The sequence below is a fragment of the Archocentrus centrarchus genome, chromosome 23, assembly GCF_007364275.1.
Source record: "Archocentrus centrarchus isolate MPI-CPG fArcCen1 chromosome 23, fArcCen1, whole genome shotgun sequence".
Lineage (NCBI taxonomy): Eukaryota > Metazoa > Chordata > Actinopteri > Cichliformes > Cichlidae > Archocentrus > Archocentrus centrarchus.
In genome coordinates this window covers 23,783,600-23,798,118 of record NC_044368.1, presented here as the reverse complement: position 1 = coordinate 23,798,118, position 14,519 = coordinate 23,783,600, and the positions used below count along the sequence as shown (strand labels likewise).

The following is a 14,519-nucleotide window of genomic DNA, read 5'->3' as shown; positions in this document are numbered from 1 at the left end:
AACAAAAAAGAAAAAGAACAGTTTCCTGAATTTCATCTTTAAAGAAATTAAAGAACATTTTTATTTTTGAAGTGATTCAGTAAATAATACTCAGGCGCTCGTGTGAACAGTGAAACAGGTTTTCCTTGCAGTTCCAGCTTCTGCTGTTCATGCAGTATCAAAAGCTGTGCAATCTTTGGGTGTTCATTTAAATAAAAATAAATATATGTGAATATCAACAATAAATTATACAGAATATACAACAATGGAGCAGAAAATAATGTACAATATGATCCGCTATAGAATAGATTATTAGTACTTTGATTTTACTGCAATACAAAATTTCATATTTTAATATAATATTATAAAATAAAACAAATTACTATGTGCTTGTACTGGTCAGGGTAGTCAATCTTTTTGCTGTATCCCTGGACTTCAGAGTCCAGCTCCTGCTGGTGCTGTTTGCAGCTGATTGTCTTTCACTCCTGTGTGTCTTGTAGCCTTAGAGCTACAAGACAAGGCAGGCCGAGACCAGCAGATGGAGCCAGTGGAAAATGTAGCCTGTTTCAGATGAGCTGTCTCTCTAGTGATAACGGGCAGAATAATGACTTTCCTGGTTTAAAGGAAAGTCAGAGGCAGCAGGGAGTACATGAATGGGTATGGAGGTGAGTGTTTGTGTTATGCAAAGAGAGCACACACTGAAATCATGTGTTCAATTAACCATTTTGTTACAGAGATCAGTACAACTTAAATATGTGTGAAATGTAATGGGCATAGCAACACTCTTTGGCCTGGTTTACAAACAAACTTGGAAAAAGCAAGTACACCTAAACAGAACTAGTACATTTCAAATTATAGAAAGCCTTAATTAGCTGCTTCACAGTTTGTGAACAAACATATGATTAATTAGGTGCCATGTTCAAGATCTCCATCTTGAACTAAATAGCACAGTGACCCTCGGGACAGTGTGAAATCTAGCAATGTTTGCTAGATTTTACACTCTCCTCCAACATCAGTGCAACCACATACCCATCATAATGCAACATATTCTCACTCAAGCACTGAAACCTTTGGCCCCTGAAGATCCTAAACTGTGACTGATGTAAGCCCAGAAGGTGTTGCTTATTGTCAAGGTCCCCACCATAACTCTGAGCAGCTGTTGACTTCTTTACTTTCTCCAATGACACATCTTGGACCTGACCCAAACAAAGAACTAACCTTTATTCGGGCAAGGCAGAAAAATCCAATAAGCAGCAAGAATACAAAGTTTATTGAGTCAGGGGGGACAAACACTGAACAAGTGCAAACAGGGGTTTAAATACACACTGCGGTATTTGGGGCAATGGAAACCCCCCGGAAAACACGGCTGAAAAAAATCAAGGGACAATAAGGCAGAGGAAGCAAAACTAAACGCAATGTACACAAGACAAGAGAGTAAAACAGGAAGTAACTAAGCAAAGGAGCCTCTAACTCAGAAATGCAGAGTTAACACCTCATGGAATTAACTATAAACAATAACCATAATTACAAATGAAGAAAAACACATCCTGAGAATAACAATATTGGTTGCTCATGATTACCTGTATGTCATGGAAATCAGTGCACAGGCTCAGGAACACTTCCAGAAATCACTGTCTATGAACACCGTGGCATCCACAGATGCATCATTCAAAGAAAAACCCAAACAGGAACATAAGCAAGTTTTCTGTGGACCAAAGCTTTAAAATGGACTGAGGTGAAGTAGAAAACTGGTCTGTGGTCAGATGAAGTGAAAAGTGAAATTCTTTTAGGAAAACATGGTTTCTGCATCCTCCAGACTACAAAGGAGAGGAGCCATCCAGCTTGTTATTAGGGCTTGTTATATAAAAAACTGGGACTCTTGCACTTTTGCCAGGGGGCTCTGGCTGCGCCTCCCTCTTCATTCTGCTGGGGCGGATGCAGCGGTTTGTTATCTTTCTGTTGCCTTATTTACTCCCTTCTTCCTCTGTCACTTCTTTCCTGCCTGTCAGCTCCGGTATAATTGAGCTGTACTGTATCAATATCAATAAATAAATAAATATATAAACCACCCAAAAAAAAACAAAATAAAAAACAAAGAGGAGCCTTTTTAAAAATCCTCTTGGTACAACAGATGTGTCTGGCTCAACACAGCATGCAGACCATAATTTTGCTTGCTTAAGCAGCCGGTCAGGACAGGTTTAATTTAAAAAAAATAAATAAATAAAACATAATTTATTCATGAACAGTAAAATCAAATGTTAGATTTTCTTTTATTTCCCCACTGTTCTTTTCTCACATGGAAGCAGACAAATAAACCCAAACCAAAGTCCAAAGAACTGCATGTAGTTGAGAAATGAGGTTAGCATTATAAACTTACCTGTAATTCTCTGTTTGAGAAGTGCGATAAGTTGTTGTGATTTGATGAGATTTGCAGTACTCGGTCATAGGGCCATGCAGAGAAAACCATTGTTAAACACTATCAATAGGACAGGAAGACTTTGATCACATCTTGGAGAAACCAAACCCTACAAAAAGGCAGAGTTTCTCCAGGGGGAGGAAAATATTTCACTTTGAAACCAGCACACCAACAGAAACAGCAGGTTTGTATTACAATAAGTTTTAGCCCGTTTCATGCTGCTGTTTGTGTGTTCAAAAGGATGGCTTCTGGGGAGGCTTATGAAGTTCTCAGAGGAGGATGTGCGAGACTGTGTTCAGTGAACCTCTGAACCTTTCAGTGCTGTTTGGAGAGGCAGCTGACTCGAACCACCACAGCTGTGTGTTTGTGTGTCTGTGTGTGTGGGGGCTGAAGGGGTTGGGTGGGTTTTTTTTTATTGACATGAAAACATGAGTGGCTGAGTTACTGATTACAGGTGATGCTCGCCTGTAATTTGTTACAGATAAGACTCCTATTTTAAGTGCGAAGTCCTGCACAAAGGTACAACCAACCCTCCACTGCCATCACAGGACCAGTCTGTCAGGTAAATGCAACTTGTTTTTCACTACTTCTGATGCTGCAAGTTCTTCTTTGATCTTTGTTGAGCTTTTTGGATAAATTGGTGGTATTTTGTAGTAAAATCTGGAAACAAATCCCTTTTGAGAGAGCTCTTCAGAAGTATGTTTGAAAGCATGCATTGAATATATATCTTTACTGCTGGATACCTGTTAGTTTTTTGTTTGTTTGTATTTGTATTTTTTTGTTTTTGGATATCTATTATAACACAGACACAGTATCCATACAACAGGGACTCTTTTTTTTTTTTTTCAAAGAAAATCATTGATGAACATAACCTGTCCCAAACTTTCCTGCTCATAATCCTTTTGTGTCTTTGCAGGCCTTTTGGATTTGCATTTTCTTCTTTCTAGCATCTCGTCTGGCACAGCAGCATAATGAGCGTAGAGTCCAAAAAAACTCATGCGGCATGCTGCTCCAAGCTTAAGGTCAGTAAACTCTATTCTTTGCCAACAAAGTGTCAGGATGACTTTAAAGCTTTAGCTTGAAATTTAAATGGGAAGGCAAATGAAGCCATTCAGCCAAAAGCCAAACCTGGGATCGTGACTGTAAAGCTGCTTTTAGTATCTTTATGCATCTGTTTTTCTATGGCACTCTTTGCAGATAAAATCATTCAATTGTTTAAATGTGTCCTTGAGATGCTTTTTTTTTTCTTTTTTGGAAGAAGAAAATCGTGTATTTGCTATGAAATGTTTTTATTCAATGCAAGAGCTTTTTATTGCCCCACTTTGTCAATGGTGCTTGATTATATGTATGGTTTTTCTTTTTTTATTTCCTCTTTTTTTTGGGGGGGGGGGGGGGGGTGGGGGGGGGGTGGGGGGGGGGGGGGGGTGCTGAAATGTCCCTGAACTGTCTCTGGTCATTTCATTGCATTTACAGATGACTCTGTGACCTTCAGCTCCACTCACTTTTTAATCATTAACAATTTTAGTGTCAAACATACACTTGATTCCTTAAAAAAAAATAAATGCCATGGCTTCCACTAAATGCTAACTCATATACAATTTTACATAAAATGTCATGGCTCCCTTAATTCTGTGAGATAGCTCAGAGGAGATCAAGCAACAACGCACCCTTTAATTCCACCGGTTTGGTGACGTAAGACCCGCTGTCAGCTGGTTTTTTCAGAAAAGTTTCCTAAAAGTGCTAAAAGTGATTCCTAAATGCATGATTATTATGCCAGAATGTTTCAAATATTGCCTCAGTCAGTTGCATAGCTCACATACATGTTCATATTTGGAAAGAATATGCTTGATTTACCAGAAAAAAATGTCTATTAGAATAAGAACTAACTAATCTGACTGACAGGATTTGTTGGAGCTCATTATCCTTATCACCAGTGGCTTTGTATTACCACTTTGTTATTACTTTTGGTGATTACCCAGCACTTGTTAGAGACAATAAACACAGTTTGTCTAGACTTCAGTGTTTGCCCTGGTAAACACTAAGATAAGATATTACTCTCCATGGTATGTGCTACACGTGGGGAAGAACAATTCAGTAGAGATGTCTATCTGATGAATTATTGTGGTGTGCTTTTTTTTTAAAAATCTGTTTTAACCACTCTTATTCTAGTGCACGCTGTCATTCACCAGTTCAACTGCTTATGCATGTTTTCCAGCTCTTCCTTGCCTCCATGGCATTTGTATTTTTTGCCAAAGCCTTTGGTGGAGGCTACATGAAGAGCTCCATTACACAGATTGAGAGGCGATTTGATATTCCCAGCTCCCTGATTGGTGTCATAGATGGCAGCTTCGAAATGGGTATGTGTAATTTTTAATGAGTACAGCATGTATTCCTGGGTTAGTACTCTTAGTACACATGCAAATAATCATAACACGCAAGAGTTTAGTCAACTGCAACTTTACTTAAAACATCAACAAGTAACATTTTCCCAAACAGCAACCAGAAATTACAACCTGGGTCCGTTACAAAGCAAAATGATAAAAAGAAAACTCTATTGTCCTTAACTTCCTGAATTGCTCCTTTAAAATGTATTTGGCAAGGTTGCAACCTTTTCTTCCAGTCTTGTTTCCTCTGACTTAAGTGGAGTCAAGGTCAGTTAGGTCAGAGAACAGGTCGGATGAGGAGATGATCTGTTGGTTAATTCATGAGTGTCTCGACTGCACTGCTTTACTTTGTTCACTGTCACCAATCAGGGTGACCGGTGGAATCCTACCAGAAGGCAGATAAATCATCAAATCAATTTTTACTGTATATTCTGTTGTTGTGCAACATTAAAGTGAATCATAAATTCAACAATGAACAATAACTGTAAATTGATAATCGGTAATTATTTAGCACCCTGGAAAATATGGGGTATTCTTTAGTTAAGTCATTAAATTGCAACTGACATTAGAACTTCTTCAGCCAAATATACTTATACACACAAACACAAATATTAGACAAAAAAAAATTGTTGTAGCTTGTAAGGTTTCATTAGACCATTAGACTGCAAGATAACCAGCCTGGTGCAACTCTTGTGTCTGGCAAAGACTACAGTTGTTCATTGATTCATTCCATACTTATTCACAGTCATTTTTCTCCCCAGGCAACCTGCTGGTAATCGCCTTTGTGAGCTACTTTGGTGCCAAGCTCCATCGTCCTAGGCTGATCGGTATTGGCTGTGTGATCATGGCTGCTGGATCCTTCCTTGTAGCCATGCCTCACTTCTTCCAGGGACCGTTAGTACAAAGCTTCCTTCTTCTTCTTGAATATAACAGTGAACTAATAAAATGACTCACAATGTATTGTTGAGCTCCAAATCCCAGGACAAAAGGTTGGAAATGATTGATAAGATTCATGCAAATGTGTATAAACAATGCTCCATAAAGTGCATCCATGTTCTCTGCAGTTGTTTATAGTAATATTTTTTGTGACTTGCTTGATCATTTCCAGAAAATATCAATGCCTTGTATAAATGTAACTCTGATTTTTTTTCCAGGTATAAATATGAGACCAGTGTGTCTCACAAAGCTGATGTCAACAGCACTGAGAGCGTCATGCCCTGTCTGTCCAACCACAGCGTGACTGAAGCAGATGACACATTTGATCAAGAGACCAAAGCAGGTATTTAGCAGCCACATTCACTGCAACACATTAGATCACTGAGGTTTGAATTTTTTTCTATGATTTCAGTCATTTTCCTGTTTCAGATTTTGTATAAAATTCTGTTCATGCTATGTGTAGTTTTAAGTCCAGTGTTCCCCACCCCCTCGCAGCTTGTGAAAAGACAGCCGGCTCACCCATGTGGATCTATGTATTCCTGGGAAACATGCTGCGAGGAATTGGAGAGACCCCCATCATGCCACTGGGAATTTCCTATTTGGATGACTTCTCCAGAGAAGAGAACACCCCTTTCTATTTGGGTTAGTCATTATTTACTGGTTTACTGTCATTCACTGTTTTACACACATCTGCCTGTATTTCTTACTTTGTCCATTTTTCTTGACTCAGACTATTGTGCCACGACTACTGGGTTGAGGCCTTAGACATATTGCCCTCTATTTTCTTTCATTGATTTGACCTTGTACTCAACTAGCTGTTGGTGTTGCTTCACTGTATGGCTATATGTCTGTATGGTCACTGAACTTTTACATAAAATTTCACAAATTGCTCAATACTTAACTCTTCTTTCTCATTTTCTCTCCATTTGCCAGCCTGCATCCATGCAGTGGGAATTCTAGGACCTATGTTTGGATATATGCTTGGATCATTCCTTGCCAAGATCTACGTGGACACTGGATTTGTGAATTTAGGTATGGCACTTAACAATATTAGGACAAAAAGTACAACAGGATTAATTGTAGTGTTGTGCCCCTGCACAACATGCTGACTTTAATTTTAGGGTCATTTTTAAGTATTTTCAATCAACAATGTTAAATAGCGTTTAATTAAGCAGAGAAACCCTGCGGTTGACTTGACCAACACTCATACTCACACATTTCTTCCTTCTCAATAAGCCATTTAGCAAAATATTTTCTTCCATTATGACATCCTAAATAAAATCAAACTTTTTTACTGATTCATTGTGGATCTTTCAGAGCCAAAAGGATTTCCCAATATTTCATCTTGTTGACATAGCTGGATAAGCTATTTCTTCACTACATGGATTAGAGCTATGAACATTCCCTGAACATGAGAATTGCCTCCATACTTCTATTAATGACTAAGCCGTTATCCTGAAGGAGCTTAGGAGTTATATAATTCCTATAGTCTCCTTGATAACCTGTAGTTGTCACCTTTCCCCTTCTTCCAGACACCATCACCATCACCTATAAGGACTCCCGATGGGTGGGAGCCTGGTGGATGGGCTTCCTAATGACTGGCACAGTGGGTCTTCTGTCGAGTATCCCATTCTTTTTCCTTCCCAAGTCTTTGCCCAAACAAGGGCAAGAGGAAGAGCAAAGTCAGAGCAAAAGCACAGAGCTTACCACAATGACAGAGCAGGAAAATTTCCTTCCCGAGAAAACCCAGGAGAAACCAGTCAAATTCCTGGAGCTGGCAAAAGGTAACATTTCATTCAATCATCTCACTGTTTACCTGAGTGAGACAGTCAATATTTAACCTAACAGAGCACAAATAACATTGTATAACAATGTGGGCCAAACAAACTGCTAGATTTTAACCAATCTGAGGTTAATATTAAAATATGATCAAATAAGGCATCATAAAAAGAACTAAACATGAGAAGTACTACATTTTCATTGGAAAAACAATTTAGTTTAGGTAATTTATGTCATTTCAAATAAGCATTGCTTACAAACTCTCTACGGCAAATAAATAACACAGCAATAATGTTCAGCTTTATGCCTTAATAAAATTATTTGTGCTCTGACCTCTCATGTGCTTTCAACAGATTTCATACCATCTCTGAAGACACTCTTCAGAAACAAGATCTATTTGCTGATGATTCTCACCTACCTCGTGGTTGTCAATGGCTTCATTGGCCTCATCACCTTCAAGCCAAAGCACATAGAGCAAGTCTATGGCCAGTCAGCCTCCAAAGCCATTTTCCTCATAGGTACGAAGCAAAAACAGGCTTTCATTCACTTTCTGTTTTCTGCACTATCGAGCCCAAAGCAACTGAAACAATGATGTTATTGAAGGGAAGTGTGACTGTGAGTGATAAAGTTGACTGAAACTGTGGACTTTCCTTTTATGTGTGTGTGTGTGTGTGTGTGTGTGTGTGTGTGTGTGTGTGTGTGTGTGTGTGTGTGTGTGTGTGTGTGTGTGTGTGTGTGTGTGTGTGTGTGTGTGTGTGTGTGTGTGTGAGAGAGCGAGAGAGAGAAGGTTGTCAAATAGCTAAAATTAGCATTTACCTGAGTGGCTAGCCAACAAGGCTATTGTTAGAATATGGATTGTTCTATCACTGAACAAAAAACCCAAAACTGGCTACTGAAGGAAATTATATATGCAAACTTTTGTGTGTACTTAGTACTCAGCACATGAATAGGCCTACAATGTCTGCACCTGGTATGTTGCTGGAATTGCAAAAATTACTTGCATGATTGTGGAAAACTCATGGAGCTGCCTTTTTTGTTAAAACAGAAATGAAGATACATACAGAAAACTATTCAATGAAAGGCACCGGTGCATCATTTCCTAAGGCCAATTTTACTCTTCAATGGCTCCTATGATTTTGTGTCACAAAATTATTTGTAAAATGAATGTTATTACAACACAGTCAAAATTTTGACAAATGGAACATTTTCCATTCATCCATCCATCCATCCATCCATCTGCTTATCCGGGGGGCAGTAGCCAAAGCAGAGAAACCCAGACCTCCTTCTCTTCAGCCACCTCCTCCAGCTTATCCAGGGAAATATCAAGGCGTTCCCAGGCCAAGCAAGAGATATAATCTCTTGAGTGTGTCCTGGGTCTGCCCCGGGGCCTCGGAACACCTCGGCCAAGAGGCACCCAGGAGGCATCCTAGTCAGATGTCTGAACCACCTCAACTGACTTTTTTGTGTGAAGGAGCAGTGGCTCTACTCTGAGCCCCTCTCGAATGGCTGCACTTGTCACCTCTAAGGGAGAGGCCAGCCACCCTTAGAAGGAAAGCGCATTTCTGCCATTTGTATCCACAATCACATTTTATGGTCACTACCCAAATCTTGCAACCATAGGTCAGGGTGGGGATGTAGATAAACTGTTAAATTGACAGCTTCAATGCTCAGCTCTCTCTTCACCACGATGGACTGCAGGCACGGTCCCTATCTGTCTGTCAATCTCCTGCTCTCCTTTCCAACACTCATGAACAAGACCTCGAGATACTTAAACATTTTTCATGAATTGCCATCTTAATGTGGTGGAGGGGTTTTATGTCCCAGTGATGCCAGGGCTATGTTGTCTGGGGGTGTTTGCCCCCTGGTATGGTCTCCCAAAACAAATTGGTCCTGGGTGAGGAGCCAGATGAAGAATGATTTCGACAACCCTTACTGAAGAAAGATCAAGGGAATAGTTAACCTTGACTGTTTTAGAGTTACTGGGCCCCACCCTGGTCATCAGGGCTGGCTACTGAACACTTTCATTTTTATAATATTTTCATTGTATCGATCCATCCTTCCTTGTAGGTATATTGAACCTGCCAGTGGTAGCTCTGGGTATCATCACTGGAGGTTTTGTACTGAAGCATTTTAAGCTGGGTGTTGTTGGTGCAGCCAGGGTGGCAGTCACTGCCTCTTTGGGGTCCTTTTGTCTGCTTGCTGCTCAGATTTTCATCCAATGTGAGAATGCAGAGGTGGCCGGTCTCTCCGTGTCATATCAAAGGTGAGTAGTATACATCCACAAGGCTGTAGACCTATTTATTAGATCTAGTTACACCAAACGATTGCAACTTCATCATAAATTAAGAATATGCTCATAAAGGTCTGATTTACAGTGACACTGTGCCTTTACATGTCTGTGTGTACCAGAGTTCCTCAAGTGTCCTACAACCCACAGACTTTGCTGTCACAGTGCAATGAACAATGCTCCTGCTCAGTGAAGCACTGGGACCCAGTGTGTGCCTACAATGGCATGACTTATGCCTCACCCTGCCTAGCTGGCTGCCAGACCTCCACCGGAACTGGCAAAGAAATGGTGAGGCTGCAACTTACAGACTATCATAAAAATGGTATAGACAGACAGACAGCTTAGAACTGATACAGATTTACTGTGAAAAAAATTGCATAAACCTACTGACAGACCACAATTAAAGCTGATTCTTAACTTTTTCTTCTTGGTTTTTAGGTGTTTCATAACTGCACCTGCATTAATGAAGCAGGTGCAGCTGCAAACACATCTGTAGTGCTGGGCCAGTGCCCCAGGGACAGCGACTGTGATAGAAAATTTAAAATCTACATGTCTTTGTCTGTAATTGGGTCCTTCATTTCTGCCTGCGGGGCAACGCCGGGATACATCGTTCTGCTCAGGTGAGAGGGACTAAAACCTAATTTGACTAAAGAACACCTGCTTCTTACTTAGTGGTTACAGTGAACAGATATTATGTGTGGCCTATAATCACTGAAACTGGCTACACCAGGTGTGAGAGCATATGTGCCAAAGAGATTTGGCAAAAGAAAAAAAGACACACTTTTCAGCTAATCTGCTCTATAAAACAAATCACACCATTGTCAACCTTATAATGTTTTTATGCTAAAACGTGTATCTAATGTGGTGTCTTTTGGTCAATAATTCAGGTCTATACAGCCAGACTTGAAGTCACTGGCTTTAGGTATGCAGACCCTAATCATAAGAACTTTGGGTGAGTACTAAAACTAAAAGCAGATGCACATATCAAGCCTTTACTGGTAACAATATTTTGTTAATCACACATGATTTGCTTTACAGGTGGCATCCCTCCCCCTATATATTTTGGAGCGCTGATTGACCGTACCTGTTTGAAGTGGGGTACAAAGCAGTGTGGTGGCCGTGGAGCATGCAGACTCTACGATGCTAATGCATTTAGGTACAGTTGAAACTACCTTTATCATTGTGCGTGAATATGTCACCACAATTTGATTATTTAACACATGGATTCACCTGTTGTCTAACTGGTGAGGTGGCATTAACTTGTTCCAATCTACTTTACTTCCAGACTTACATACATGGGATTGATTATTGGATTCTACTTCATTGCCAACTCATTGTGGGGGTACCTCTACTACAGCATTGTCAAGAGACAGAAGAAAATAGCGCTGAAGAATCAGGCCAAAGAAAATGGACAGGAAAGTAATACAGCAGGCAATGGACATGCCAGTATCAACATTGCTGACATAGAAGACATGGGCACGGAGTGTACTATTTAATGTGTTTTAGGAAGGCCACACCATTGTTAAATACAGGTGAATGTCTGCATATTGTGCTGCATCCATACTGGACCAAATAATGGTAATTCTACAGCACTCTTTGGTCTTGGGCAGTATACCTCTTTCTTATTGAATCAAAACTAGAAGAGTTTGTTCAAGGTCAACGATCTAGGGAAAAATGTTGCTAAACTTAATAAACACATTTTGTGCAGTCCACATCTGAACACACAGTCATGAAAATATAGCAGAGACCCACGTTTCTTAATGTGTTAGCAATGCTTCTGAGCAGCAACACAGTTCAGATATGCTGACAAAGAAGAAAATGTGTCAGATATTTCCTCCATTTAAGCTCAGATATTGTAGCATTAGCTCAGGTAAAAGTAAAATGTCTTACCTGTAGATTCCTATAAAAATTATTTTTGTGGCGTAATAGTTCAGATTCACTTGGTAACAATTGTTTCATTAATTTCATAAATATACAATCTAACCATTTGGGGAAATATGTTCATGTGCAGGTTTACTAAGAGGTAAAGCTCAATACCACTCCCAATATCTACAGTATATGACGCTACTTAGTTTAGCTTAGCTTAGCATAATATAGCACAAAGGGTAGAAACAAGGGAAAATAGATAGCTTGGCTGTGTCTAAAGGTAACATTCACCCCCGTGGCATATTTGAGCTGCTTTATAGTTTTGTTACTCAAACTGACCATGAAGGGTCATTTGCCTTTCACTCACTGTGTTTTGCAGTTCCAGATGTTCTTATCAGCCAGTGTTTTCAGTTTATTACTTAACAAACTTTGTCACACATTATTTTATGTGCATGGATTTCAAACAGTGAAGGAGCGGAAGATGAAAAGGCCGTTGAAAGTTAATATTTTTAAAAGCTGCTGCATTTAACAGGTCAAACCAGGTCAAGAGATAGCCTTTCAGACATCCTTGTTGCATCACATTATTTTACACAAATCCAAAGGTCAGGAGTGTTCAGAGAATCCTCTGACTCGTTAGTGTTTGCTTGCAGAAAGTTCACAATGGTTTGGACAGTGGACTAAGAGTGAGTGAGTGAAACAGGACATTGAATTTTATTTTTTATTTTGCTTTCTTACACTGTGGTTGTTGTCCAAATGTATTACAAGACACAGTTACTACTAATAATGATGAATTCTATATTGTCTTAGATATGCTTCTGTTCTTACATGTTTTTGGAAAAAACCTTTTTTACAATTTTGTTGATTGTCCTTGAAAAATATCACTTGCATTAAAGACAAATTTTGTCCACATGAATTTTACTCGGCCTTTTTTAATATAAATATTCAAATTGCTCACCTGTTTTACTCAGTTATTCTTTTTTTTATATTCTTCAACTTAAATGTGACAGAATTCTCTGCACACTCACTAACTGAGAATCAAAATTGCTCTTCAATAAATGTTACAACAAAAAAACTAGGAATGTAGGAATGAACAGACAAATTCCAGCTTAAACAAAAATAATAATAAAATAATCATCATATGTCATTGTATTTTAATTACAGTTGACAATTGACAGTGCAGACAGCACTGTTCAGCTCTGCTAACAGCCACTACTCATTTTTCATATTTTGATAGGAAAATGGGAAATAGGTGCAGCAGTTTATTGAAACATTCAAAAATGCACGGGAATACAGTAAAGGAAGCAAAACAGAGTTTGTACAGTCAATGTGATTACCTTTACTCTTTAACACAGACTGACCTCTCTTAGTCAAGCTTTCTTTAAGCAGCCTTCAGGAATAGTTCTCCAAGCTCCTTGAAGGACATTCAAAGCTCTTCTTTGGATGTTGCCTGCCTTTTTCCCTGTTCTCTATCAAGATGATCCCACACTGTTTCCATAATGCTGTTGGAGGCCAATCCATGACTGATAGTGTTCCACTGTGTGATTTTCCATCCAAGTATTCATTTACTCCACTGGCAGTGTGTCTGGGGTCATTGGCATGCTGAAAAACTGACTCTTTCCAGATCGTATTTCGTGGCAGAGCAGAATCTGATGGTATGTTTCTGTGTTCATAATTCCATCAATTTTGACAAAATCCCAGACACCAGTGGCTAAAATGCAGCAGCAAACTGTGAAAGAGCCTCTACTGTGTTTTACAGAGTGTAGATACTCACTGTTGTAGCTCTCTCCTGATCTCCCTAAATAATGACAATGATTTGAACCCAAAATTTCATATCTGGATTCATATGAAGTGTTGCCGCTGCTTTTCAGTCCAGTTCTTGTGGTGCATGTCAGCCTTTTCTCCCTGTTTCTCTTCCTTAAGAATGAATCCTTAACAGGCACCATTCCACTGAGAACATTTCTGATGAGGTTTCAGCAAAGATGGATCAGCTGAAGGTTCAGATGCATCTCCGAGTTCCTGTATCAGGTCTTTGCTGGAGTTTTTCCTGTTTCTTAAGAACATGATTTTCAGATACTGTTTATCTGCTGTAGATAGTTTTTAGGCCTCACACTATTTTTTGTTCTCCACTTGTCCAGTTTCTGCAAATGTATTAAAGACACACTGCACAGCATGCTGAGATGTGCCAAACTTTCAATTGCTAGCTCTTTTGGAATCAGCTTATTGGTGCAAAGATTCTATTTTATGCCTGTTAAACTTTGCTGTCTAAGGAAAGAAATGGGAACCAATAATATGTTGTCTGTTGTGAGTGTTGTGTAGACACAACAATGATTTTTCCCTTGAGTTGGGTGCCTTTTTTCCTGCTCAAATGATTTGTGGCTTAACAAAACTAAACCAAACAATAACATTCCTCTGAAAATGATTAGATGCAATGACTGGACTGAAAACTTTTAAAGATTTTTGCACAGGGTGATTTATTAGATATTATTGTTGCAGTGATCAGAACATTAGGGAACTAATATATCATAGTTATGAGACTAAATATCAAGCACATAGATGAGGTAGAATTTACTGGACTTTTTTGTTTGTTTGTTTTCTTTTTCTTTTGTTTTTCTCAGCAATCCATCCAAACACTGACATTCCTGAGTCTGGAGGAAAGTATTAGACTAAGTGAACGTGCACAGTGTTAGTTCAAAACAACAGTTACATAACTATTGTGGTGCAGACAACATGGGGCACAAGGGTGCACCTGGGGGGAGGTCACCTTAACCATTCATTCTCTTTTCTCAGTAGTTCAGTGTCTTTGGCTCCAGCTGTGATTCTGCACACTTGTTTGAGAAGGTTCATTCAAAGTTGTTCTCCTGAAATTAAAGGA

The 14,519-nt window shown here is 39.3% G+C and overlaps 1 protein-coding gene across 1 annotated transcript; it reads left to right on the top strand.

Annotated features, from left to right (window-relative positions):
* The first annotated feature begins 2,826 nt into the window (after window positions 1-2,826).
* slco1d1 (solute carrier organic anion transporter family, member 1D1) lies at window positions 2,827-12,556 on the top strand. Its single transcript, XM_030720511.1, has 15 exons — window positions 2,827-2,957; window positions 3,312-3,417; window positions 4,611-4,752; window positions 5,541-5,673; window positions 5,934-6,058; window positions 6,211-6,357; window positions 6,649-6,747; window positions 7,248-7,499; window positions 7,848-8,012; window positions 9,562-9,757; window positions 9,904-10,069; window positions 10,220-10,401; window positions 10,669-10,733; window positions 10,820-10,937; window positions 11,067-12,556. Exons 2-15 carry the CDS (start codon window positions 3,367-3,369, stop codon window positions 11,275-11,277), a joined length of 2,052 nt encoding a protein of 683 aa, XP_030576371.1. The 5' UTR covers window positions 2,827-2,957; window positions 3,312-3,366; the 3' UTR covers window positions 11,278-12,556.
* Window positions 12,557-14,519: the final 1,963 nt, after the last annotated feature.